The 11,552-nt window shown below is 32.7% G+C and overlaps 1 protein-coding gene across 1 annotated transcript; it reads right to left on the minus strand.

The window, feature by feature from the left end:
- Positions 1-7,773: 7,773 nt before the first annotated feature.
- LOC111917477 (uncharacterized) lies at positions 7,774-11,268 on the minus strand. The gene is made up of 7 exons (XM_023913162.2): positions 10,015-11,268; positions 9,781-9,908; positions 9,039-9,695; positions 8,525-8,924; positions 8,265-8,421; positions 8,108-8,192; positions 7,774-8,029 (listed from the first exon to the last, which is right to left on the minus strand). The coding sequence occupies exons 1-7, from the start codon at positions 11,206-11,208 to the stop codon at positions 7,909-7,911; spliced, it is 2,742 nt and encodes a 913-aa protein (XP_023768930.2). The 5' UTR covers positions 11,209-11,268; the 3' UTR covers positions 7,774-7,908.
- Positions 11,269-11,552: the final 284 nt, after the last annotated feature.

Consider the following 11,552-nt stretch of genomic DNA (forward strand, 5'->3'; position numbering starts at 1 on the left):
TATATCTTGCACTTGGGACAAAAGCACAATTACTAAATCAACATGCATTTATTGATGCCAAAGTACATCGTTATTTTTAAACTAAGACAAAAAAAACCAAAGTACATTGTTATTTGTTGCACTTGGGACAAAAACCAATTACCAAAGCTTTTAGAAAGTACATTGTTATATCTTGCACTTGGGACAAAAGCATAATTACCAAATGTTATATCTTGCACTTCGGACAAAAGCACAATTACCAAATCAACATGCATTTATTGATGCCAAAGTACATCGTTATTTTAAACTAAGACAAAAAAACTAAAGTACATTGCTATTTGTTGCACTTAGGACAAAAAAACTAATTACCAAAGCTTTTAGAAAATAATCACCGCAAACAAAGATTACCAAATCAAGATGCATTTATTGAAATTAAATAATCTTATTTACCTGTGATGGTTGTGATGGTTATGGTGGTGGTTGCGATGCCTGTGAAATCGGCGGGAGAGTAGAAGGTTTTTGACAGATGCCTCTAATATGGCCATGTCGTTCTTCTAATACTTTCTCAAAAACAGCTCTTTCTTGAGCGGGTGTTAACTCTCTTTCACCTTCTGGCCCTTGTGTTTGTTCTAAGAGCTCTTCCACTAACCGATTATGTATTTACCAAAAGTGAGTAACAATTAAGTATAAATAAACACTTAATTATATGATAAAATTATAATTAAATACTTACGTATTGTTGTTCCGCCTCGACTTTAACAAATACACCATCCCTATCGGTATGAGCCTTGCGAACGTTTCCACTCTCTTAAGATTTTGTTTAACATTAAAATTAGATTATATTTTAAATAAATAATTACATGTATCTTACGTTACCTTCTTATAGTAAGTATTGTTATACGAGCTCGACCCCCCACGATTCACGGTCATTTGCAATTGACGGACTTTTTTGTTCCTTTCTGAAACAATTTTGTGTTTGTCCGTTTGGAAATACTCAATTGTTTTCTTCCAATTATCAACATCCATACCTTCTAGAGAGTTGGCTAATGCTCTCAGGATATCCTCATACCCTCCGACTTCCAAAATATATTCTTTTGTATCAGCTTTACGCTCTCGATAACCTTTTAGCAAAGCTGCTTGAAAACTCTCTATCAACATATGAGTGTCTGGATCCCGGTACATCTGATACAAATCAAATTTTGTCTACAAAATATTAATAATAATAATAATAATATTAATAATAATAATAATAATAATAATAAGTTAACCAAGTAAAAACCAGTCTTAATTAACCATATAAAATATTTTTATATAAATAATCTACCCCTAAATGTTGTATTACTGTATCCTTTATTGTAGGGGAAACTTTTTTCCTAGTCCATTTATCAAAAGGGACCATCTGCCACATTATTTTTCCAACTTCTTGTGTAAACATGTCTTTCGTTTCTCCTACGGGATCATATGTCATATCCATATCATAATCCATGTTAATCGGTTGGCTCTTATTCTGTAAGAGCGCACTTTCAAGCTTAATATTTTGGCTTTGCTTCGGACTTTCCTACGTTGCTCAATACAAATATAATTAAAAATTATTAAAAACGTTATTTAATTTATAATAACTGAATAAAAATAGTAGATAAAAATTCATAATAAGACTTACGATCATGCTCATGATGACCAACACATCTACCACCTAGGAAAGGTGGGTCCTCAGCTCCATCACCCCGGTGTCCACGGCCCATAACAACAACCATGGCATACATAAACAAAAGTCATATTGACATCATTTCCTGAAAAATTATAAGATATACAAATAATTTTTTTTATTAAAATACACATTACATAGGAATAAACATTTACATAGGATAGGAATAAACATTTTTATTTAAACTAGGAATCCAAATAAAGTTAATATTACAAATACGCATTACATAAGAACTATTCTAAAGTACAATGTCATTTAAAATACAATGTTATAATTAAAAAAAAGTAGGATGTTATATATAGCATCCTATTTTTTTAATTAAAGCATTCTATTTTAAATGACATTGTAAATATACCATCCTACTTTTTTTGAACTTTTTTCTATTATAGCATTGATTATTAAATGACATTATAAATTATAATTCATAATGTCATGTAAAGTTCGAAAAACAAAAAAAAAGGTATGATGATATAATTCAAAATGTCTTTTAAAGTACAATATTATAATTAAAAAATATTTTTTTTTAATTATAACATTGTGAATTATATAATCTTAATTTTTGTTTTCTTTTTCAATTATGACATTATACTTTACTTGGCATTATGAAATAGCATGCTACTTTTTTTAAATGAAATTATTAGTTATAGAATCCTACTTTTTTTTAATTATAGTGTTGTAATTTTGAGACTTCTCTAATTAAATCATAACATTATACACACATACATTCTTGTTTGCATATAAATAAACATATATATATATATATATATATATATATATATATATATGCATCGTACATATACACAATATATACAAATACACATATACATACATCATAAAGACAATTTTACTATAATCAAATACACATACTTTCAAATACATATACCACATATAAATATTTTCACATATATACATAATAGCATTCTACTTACACCAAATACACATGTTTTCATATACATATTATACACACATAGATACACAAAATACACATATTTTCACTTACATACACCAAATACACCAAAAAAAATACTCGATGTTGAAAAAATACATTATTTTTACACACATATGCCAAATTCCACATAATATATATAAGCACACATATTTTGCAATAAAATCTCGAAATTCAACGTATAAAGAACCTGTGGTGGCCGGAATTGAAGAGATGGTGTAGTGGTTGATGGTGGTCCTAGGTAGTCAAAGTAAACCCGCGGTGGTGACTACGACAAAATGACCAAAAAATTGAAATTGAAAAGTATTTTGCAATTAATTATCAAATGGAGCTGGAAATCGTTGTTATAAGAGAAAGACAAAGTGAAATCAGAAGTTAAAGCTACCTTTTACCCGAGATGCACTGTTTTCGTTCGAGTTGAACCCGTTTTTGTCGGAGTAATTAAAGCCCTAAACCCCTTTGATCGGTAATCTCACAATGTTGGGGAGTCCCTTTGTCGGAATTGATGATACCGCACAGAAAATGGGGGAAGAAAAATAAACGAGACAACAAGATGAACACAGGAAGGAAGCAAAAAGTGAAGTTTGCATCATTTTTTCTTTTTATCTGCACAGGCCTTTAGTGGCGACAACCAGCAACAACGACAGACTTTCTAGAGGGAAGGGTATCGCGTATTTTTTTATTCCACAATTAGTGGCGACAATTTCGACCATTAGCGGCGACAAATTGTCTCCGCTATTGACTTTTTGCAACTATGAACCCTATTCGTTGGATTAGATCGTCGATCGAACGGTTGAGATTTCGCAGAAGGTGTTAGTGTGGATTCGACCTCAAGACCATTATCAGTGACATTATTAGCGGCAACAAAGGTTTTTAGCGGTGACTCTAGCTTGAGTCGTCGCTAAAAGCCTGTGTCGCCACTAATAATGTCGCCGATAATGGTCTTGTTTCTTGTAGTGAAAACTTATACCAAATTATATATTGTTCTATTTCATAAAAACAATTAGATTTTGTTTTAATGTTAATATGGAAAAGTGCATCAAACTAGAGAGGTTGTAGGAATTATATTAGCATACTCTTACCACTTTTAGAAAGAGCACTATTATACATGGTTAAAACCATAGGTAATGGTCATGCAAGACCTTCAAATTTTATGGGTACACTTCTATATGGGAAGAAATAAGTATGTATATGATGATAATAAGCTCATGTGGTTAGATGATTCTTTAACATGTTGGCCATGAAGCATAAAAGAGATGTATAAGTAGATGTTATACATATGAATTTACTAGGCGAATTCTCACGCGTTGCGCATAAACACCTATATAGTTGAATTCTTTACAAATATGTGTTTTCTTTCATATAACAATAACATTGTTGTTAAATTTTATATAATAATTCGTATACTAAGTTGATATAATATATTTATTATTTTGAGTTATATAATAATATATACATCTATTAAAAATGCATAATCTCAATCGTTTAAATGACCATTACATGTGGGTTACTTATGAAAAAATTAAATATAATATATGGTTTAATGTTATTTATAGTTGTTTATTGTTAATTAATTTTTCAAAATTTTATTTCTTAGTGTTTTAATTTCAATCATTGAAATTATTTAAAACATCAAATATTGTTTTTCGTTTTTAAAGGTAACAATATAATCATTTATATATAGTTATTTTTAACTGTTATTATTGTAAGTTATTTTAAGCTATTTATATGGAAACTTTAATGATTATACAAATATCTCAGGAAATATTTTAGTTACATTTAGATTACAATTTAGTTTTTGTATTTAGCAATACAGTTTATCACTTTTAATTATTCACAAAATATTCTTTAGGTTTTTTTAAGTAGCACTGAAATTTATATTTAAGTTGATCATGTAATGTTTTAAATTAACAATTTAAGTATTTTATCCAAACTATTCAAAAGTTGTAGCTTTAAACTGATAATGGTTTATATACAACAACATATTAAATATAATAAATAAATATAATATGTTAAAAGTTAAAAACATAGCTTTGTAAATAGAAGTTGATATATTATTTTAATACTGAAATTTAGTTTATTTATGATTACATTTTAGGTATGATATTTATTTAACCTTATTAACCAATTTATAATCATTATTAGAAAGACATTACAATTTTTCATTTTTAACTATTTACAAACTATTATTTAGGTTGTTTAAGTCGAATTAAAATTTATATTTAAGTTCACCTTATATTTAAATTAACAATTTAATTATCTATCCAAACTAATTAAAAGTTGTAGCTTTAAAATGATAATGATTTACATATAACATATTAAAACTAATAAATTATGTATAATATGTTAATAGTTAAAGACATAGCTTTATAAATATAAGTAAAAATAGTATTTTAACGAGCTTATAATAATTATTAGAAAGAAATTGAAAAGTCATGGGAGTTTCAAATAAACGTGGTGAAAGGAAAAATACATGGGGGTTTCAAATTAATGTGGTGAAAGAAAAAATGCTTCCTTTATAAGTATATAATTATAATTATTAGGTTGTATTATTAATATTATGGTTAAGTTAAAAGTACTAACATTAAAAGTATAAAACAAAGTCAAGTTTTATTAATAAAATGTCAATCTTATGCTATCCATGAAAATTGCACACTCTCTTTATTTTTTGTTGATGGAGCTCATGTGGTTAACCGACACGTCAATTTGAGAATACAACTGAGAGTGGTGTGTAACTCGCGAATCTCAAGCATAACTTGAGTCGGGGACCATGTATTTTTTTTCATGGTTGATTCACTATCTGTTATATGATTTGTGATGATCCCGTCATAGAGTTTGAGATGAGCATAATCCGAGATTAACATGTCATTGATAGTCAATGAATCTCAAAGACCTAGGAATTTCGTAGTGATCGAAATTAGCAAAGGGCTTTGTCTACATATATAACATTGTGGTGTGTTTATAACGACCCTTTAAACATCATGGAGCCAAATATAGATCTATCTTTAATTAAATAATTTTATTTCGGGTAATTATTTTTAAGGATTATTGTATCAAACTAAGTCGAATCTCTCTTTTATAGATGTCCATCCTAAACAACAACAACAACAACAATAACAACAACCTTGAGGTTCACCTTAAGGTATGCGAACAAGGACTATGTTCTCGATGATGATCTTGTCAAACCAGTAGAGGATGCTCCAGAACAAGACTTTACTACCTACAAGAAACAGTACGATGAATTGACCAAAGTGACTAGCCTCATGTTGGTAACCATGTCCTCTTAGCTCTAAAAGAACTTTGAGAATTGAGGTGCCTATGACATGAACCAGAAGCTCAAGGAAATGTTCCAAGATCAAGCTAGGCAAGAACGATTCGTGATCATGAAATCCCTCATGGCGTCTAAACAACAAGAGGGAGCTTTTGTGTGTGTGTACAAACCCAAAAGATGAAGTCGTACATAGACAAACTAGGGAATCTTGGTGTTGTGCTACCAAAGGAGTTAACCATTGATATGGTTTTGAACTCATTTTCTAGTTCATCACAAACTACAATATAATTAATATTGAAAAGGCCTTGATGGAGCTGTATGGCATGCTTAAGATTATTGAAGTAAGCATGAAGGAACCCGCTAACTCCAACCCTAGTTCTATAGTGTTTTGATTGTGGTGATACTAAAAGGAAAATGATTTTTCATTTCAAAGGAAAGGGAAAGGGCAAGGTTGGACAATCTGAATAAAGCTCTAAGAGAAAGGTCCAAGCTGAAAAAGTTCTTACCACTAATCCATATGAGGTCGTGTGTCTCTAGTGTTAGAATATAGAACAATGGAAACATAGTTGCTCCAAATATCTGGAGGATCTTAAGAAGGAAAATGTCAAAGGTAGCTGGCACTTCAGTATGTTTATGATTGAACTTCCTATCACATCCACTTCTAATTCTTGGATTATTGATACAGGATAAGGTACTCATATTTGCTCTTATATGCAGGGACTAAAGAAAAATAGGGAGTTAAGGCATGGGGAGCTCAACCTGATCATGGGAAACAGACACACTTTGGATGTAACAAGGATCGAGGATTACGAGCTCTTGCTTGGTGGTGACGTTCGTCTTAGTTTATTGAATTGTTGCCTTTCGCCTAATATGGCATGCAACATTATTTCTTTTCACGCATTATATAAGGATGGTTGTCGATTTTCTTTTGATAATGGAAATGGTGACATTTTGGTTTATAAGAATAGTTCATTTATTTTCACAGCTAGTCCTTATAATGATATTTATGAGAATGTTGTTTGCATAAGTAAATTTGTTAATCTAATATTAAATGTTGGTTCTACTAATAGTGAATTAGATAAATCTTGTTTTTGGCATTGTCGTCTTGGACATATATACAAAAAACGCATTGTCAAGCTCCAATCGGATGGGATCTTGAAATTATTTTACCTAAATTCAGATGATGTATGCGAATCTTGCTTACTTAGCAAAATGAAATTTGCAGGCTGCCGTGAAAGAGGCAAGGATTTATTGGACCTCATACACACAGATGTTTGTGGATCGTTCAAATCCGCCACAAGACATGATGATATTTTTATAACTCATGTTAAAAATCAATTGCTTCAACAGTTGAAATTTTTGGATAAAAAGAAAGTATTACTCAAATACAACACTATCAAATGCAACACTTTCGGAAGTGGTTTCAGTGCAACATCACATTGTCATGCAATTTTATTCTAAATTGACCTCTACAGTTGTTTTAAAAAATTTAATACATATATTTATAAAACGAATTTTTTGAAAGGTCCAAGTGGTCCTTTTTGGTTTTTCTGAACCGAATGGTTCCCACCGATTTGTTAACAAGCGTTTATTTTAGATAAAACAGTGATAACTTGAATAGATCTAAATTCATCCGGTTAATATAACTGGTCGATCCGGTTTGCTTTTCAAGACCATCTTTGTATCGGTCAACCTAGTTAGGGAACCATGAGGTTTGTTATTCTAGACTCGCAATGTATCTATCTTGTAACTTGTTAAAGCCCTCTTTTCATTTTCATAATATGCAAAGAGATTTCTTTCATAGATGTATAAAGATACGTAACTACTTGATGGTTTGTGATGACTTCCATTTACATACACTATTTGTGGGATGTTCAGAGTGGTGTTACATAGTATACAAAAAGTTGATTTCAGAATAAACCAACTTGAAGAAAAGAACGAAAAAAGAAAATCTTCTACTCTTGGATAAGCAGATGGATCAAAAAATATGATGTTAGCAACATTCATTCAGTTCTCATGAACAAATGCCATCACAACATCCACAATTGGAGCTTCGCAAACCGGGCACTCCCCACTAATGCGTTGCAACTCCACCGCACAACCGAAACAAGTGCACATGTGTCCACATCTACAATTTGTGTCAAAAGGCATCAGGACTATGTACACTTAAACAAGTTATGTAAGAGGTCGACTACAAATTAAGTACCTATATAGAAGCGAATCGACTTGCATATCACCACATATAGAGCAGGTTTTTCCAATACCAGGTGGCTTCCGTTCCTTCTTTTGAACTGTTTCCATAACCATAAGAATATAAGCGATGCCCAAAATAGGTTAAAATGTCATAATATGTGAGTTCTAACCCGAATGAGTTGCAGCAGCTACAGCAACATTTTGCTTGAAAGAAAGTTGCATTTTCACTTGCATGTTAACACAGCCTTTTATTGATCTGCGTAGCTCCATAATCTCTTGATGGAGTTGCTCCATGTGTCCTCTCAAATCATATATGAGTTCCATCTCCTATTAGAAGATAAACATAATATTTATATAGGTTCCATTTTGATGATACGTTTACACCCGTAAACTAGAGAAAAAAGAAAGGTGCATGGGAATAAGATCTCACAACAGAAGGGTGGATGACTGCGGGAGAGGATTGCGGAGTACTATTATTTTGTGAACGATTTGAAGAAAGAGAACGTTCTAAAGATGGAGATGTCGTTGTCGTTGTTGTTGTGGTCTCAGAGCTATAAGCGCCATCATTAGGTCTCCATAATCGTTCTGAATATGGTGTTCGATCTACATATTCACTGTATTCACTAAATTGTCTAGTTCTGCTTCTATAGTCTCCGTCTTCATCTACCACTGAACCATATTCTTGTTCGACTTCTTCCTTCCTCGACATACCTTTAGCTGTTACCATAACTTTTTTTCCTACCTGGACATGCGATTGCTGGATGCGATTCATCATTACATGGTCTATTAAGTCACGTAGACTACTGGAAAGGAAATTTGAGACAGTTTTCCTACAAAACCGATAGCCAAAGAGTGAATTGTAATCAATAAGATCATCCATAATTCATGGTTAAATATGGAAGAGTTTAATGAGGTGGAATTTCGAGAACGGATAACTTAATTACCTTTCAAGAAGACGCTGTATGTCTGCCTTGCCTGAGGAACGCTCAAGCATCTCCTGATACCTTGCTTTTCTCATATCTTCCCACTCACTCTTTGGGCGAGAAATATCGCTGATCCAATCATAATTGGTTTCAAAGAGTTGCATATCATAAGATTCATTTTCATCCAATTCGCTACGTGTTTGAGAATATTCGCTTGTCATCCAATCTTCAAAGTTTTCAGTCTTCTTAGCAGTGTAGATCGTCTCTTCTGAATCACTATTCCCTCTATCTTCGATAGAAGTATATGAAGTTTTAGCCGACATAAATTGACCTTCGTCTTCTTGGAAATCATATTTATTATCATCTTTATAACGTGTTTTCCGCATGGAGTTTGATGAACTATTCGCATCGGCTTTTTGCACCATATATTTACAAGAATTTGTTGTGTGTGGTGTTGATAGATTCGGAGTCATTGGCTCTGGTTTAGGACATGGCTCTTGTTTCTTGTTGCTGATGTTAAAGCTTGTAGTTTTGGCCTTTGTCTTTGGTGTAACATAAACCTCCTTTCCTGCGGTTGGGGTGCTATATTGTTCCTCGTTTTGGATGTTCATCAACACACTTTTTCTGTGTTTTCTAGACTTCGTTTCTCCTTTCTCAGATCCGGAGTCAAACCTTTCCCTAAATTTCATGTTACATATATTTAAGTTAATCTGTTTGATTAAACGGTATCTGTTTGAAGCTAATTAGATGGAATGGACTTTACCTTAAATCCATGATAGCTACACGATTATTCGAATCCAATGTTTTTGAAACGCTTCGTCTATGTCTTTTAGCTTCTAGTTTTGGTTTTGGTTCGGCATCAAGACGTAGACTTTTAAAGCGAAGCATAGCCTATAAAAACATCAACACAAATGGAAAACTCTTAAAGCTCAAGAAAATTAACAAGATTAAAATTTGTAATTAAATTGAAGAAAAGAAATGCATGTTTAGTTATTACTTTGAGTCGGCCTCGTTGTGAAAACTTAGAAACAGTTTTACGTTCCAACAGCCATTTGAGCTCACGATCTTTATTATTCTCTGTCAGCATGAGGAAATTGTCGAAAGCTTGTCGCCCTCTGATGCGTGAAACTTTAACATCCTTAAATCCTTTGAGTTCTTCAATCTGTTGATTATCTAAAGAGGTTCGAATCCGAGGCAAAGATTCATTTCCATTTCCACCAGCTTGAGAAGCAGCCATTTCTTCTTCTTTTGACAACTTCTTGATGATATCCCCCACTCGAATCTTCTCCTTTGTTGCAGCGCTCGCATGCGAGTCCTTGATGTCCCGACTGGGAAGTGGACATGAAAGCCGTCTGGAACGACTTGTGTTATCAGATTCCCAATCAGAGTCTTTCATGGTGCTTGGAGGGCTTTGGGTAGAACTTTTACTCTCTTTGCATGTTGATCCCACATTGCTACGATTGCAAGCAGGAGATAGGTTGTCGTTTTCGTTTGAGTTTTTTTCTTCAGCTAAAGCACTCCATCTCCGAAGGAGGGTAGAAACGCCAACTGAAGATGGAGATTCCACTGTATATTTCGACTTAGAAGAATCATGTTGCTGATCATCGTTTTGTACATGTTGATCAGACGAGAAAACTACTTCACGAGCCAATGCCCAATGGTTGTTCTTTGATTTCTTTTGTGTTTCCGAATCGGTATTGGTATTATTGGTATTTACATTGGAATTCTTGTTGATTTTGCTAATATTATTCTTTTCATTGTTCTTGATCTTGCTATCGGTCTTCTTCTTGTTCTTCTCTTTAACGTTGTCATTTTTCTGTTTTTTTTCTTTCTTGTCGATGAAGGTGGAGGGCAACCATGAATAGTCGATATCTTTCTCTGCTGAGGTGTTTGTCCGACCTTTTCCTTTGGTGTCATTGTTGGTAGGAAGCCAAGAATCATCAACGTCGGTGTGTCCTTTCGGGTGATGAGAAGCGTATGATTTTGAGGTTACATGAGCGGGAAGCCAGGAATCATCGGTATTGGAATTTTTGGAAGGAAGCCATGATGAATCCTTGTCCTCATCATGAGCTTTGTTCTTGCGAATACACTGGGTCATATACCCCGTAATGTTGGTGGAATGATTGTGATCCCTTCGAGAATAATTAAATGGCGAAGAAGATGAAGCTACTTCAATCTGCATAGATGCCATAAACAATCAAACACGATTCATCTGACATAAATCCAAATCCATATTGTTTTTTATGAAATGTTTGCGCATAAGCATTGAGAGATAAATTATGGATCAAATGGAGCTTGAATTTTGAGTGAATTCTTGAAACTTACCGAACGGAATCAAAGGAGAGAGATCCGTTGAGAAGTTGTGGACATGGTTCCATAGCCCTTCGTATCCATACGTTTATGTGTATATTTTACTACTATTTATGTAAGTCTTTTTTTATGTTTTTTTATAGTCTTTAATCTCAAGTAATCGTCTGCCACGATCAATAATTTTTATGTTTTTTCACTTTTTTTAGTTAATAATTGTGTGAAAGA

The sequence above is a fragment of the Lactuca sativa genome, chromosome 2 (genome assembly GCF_002870075.4).
Source record: "Lactuca sativa cultivar Salinas chromosome 2, Lsat_Salinas_v11, whole genome shotgun sequence".
Taxonomy (NCBI): Eukaryota; Viridiplantae; Streptophyta; class Magnoliopsida; order Asterales; family Asteraceae; genus Lactuca; species Lactuca sativa.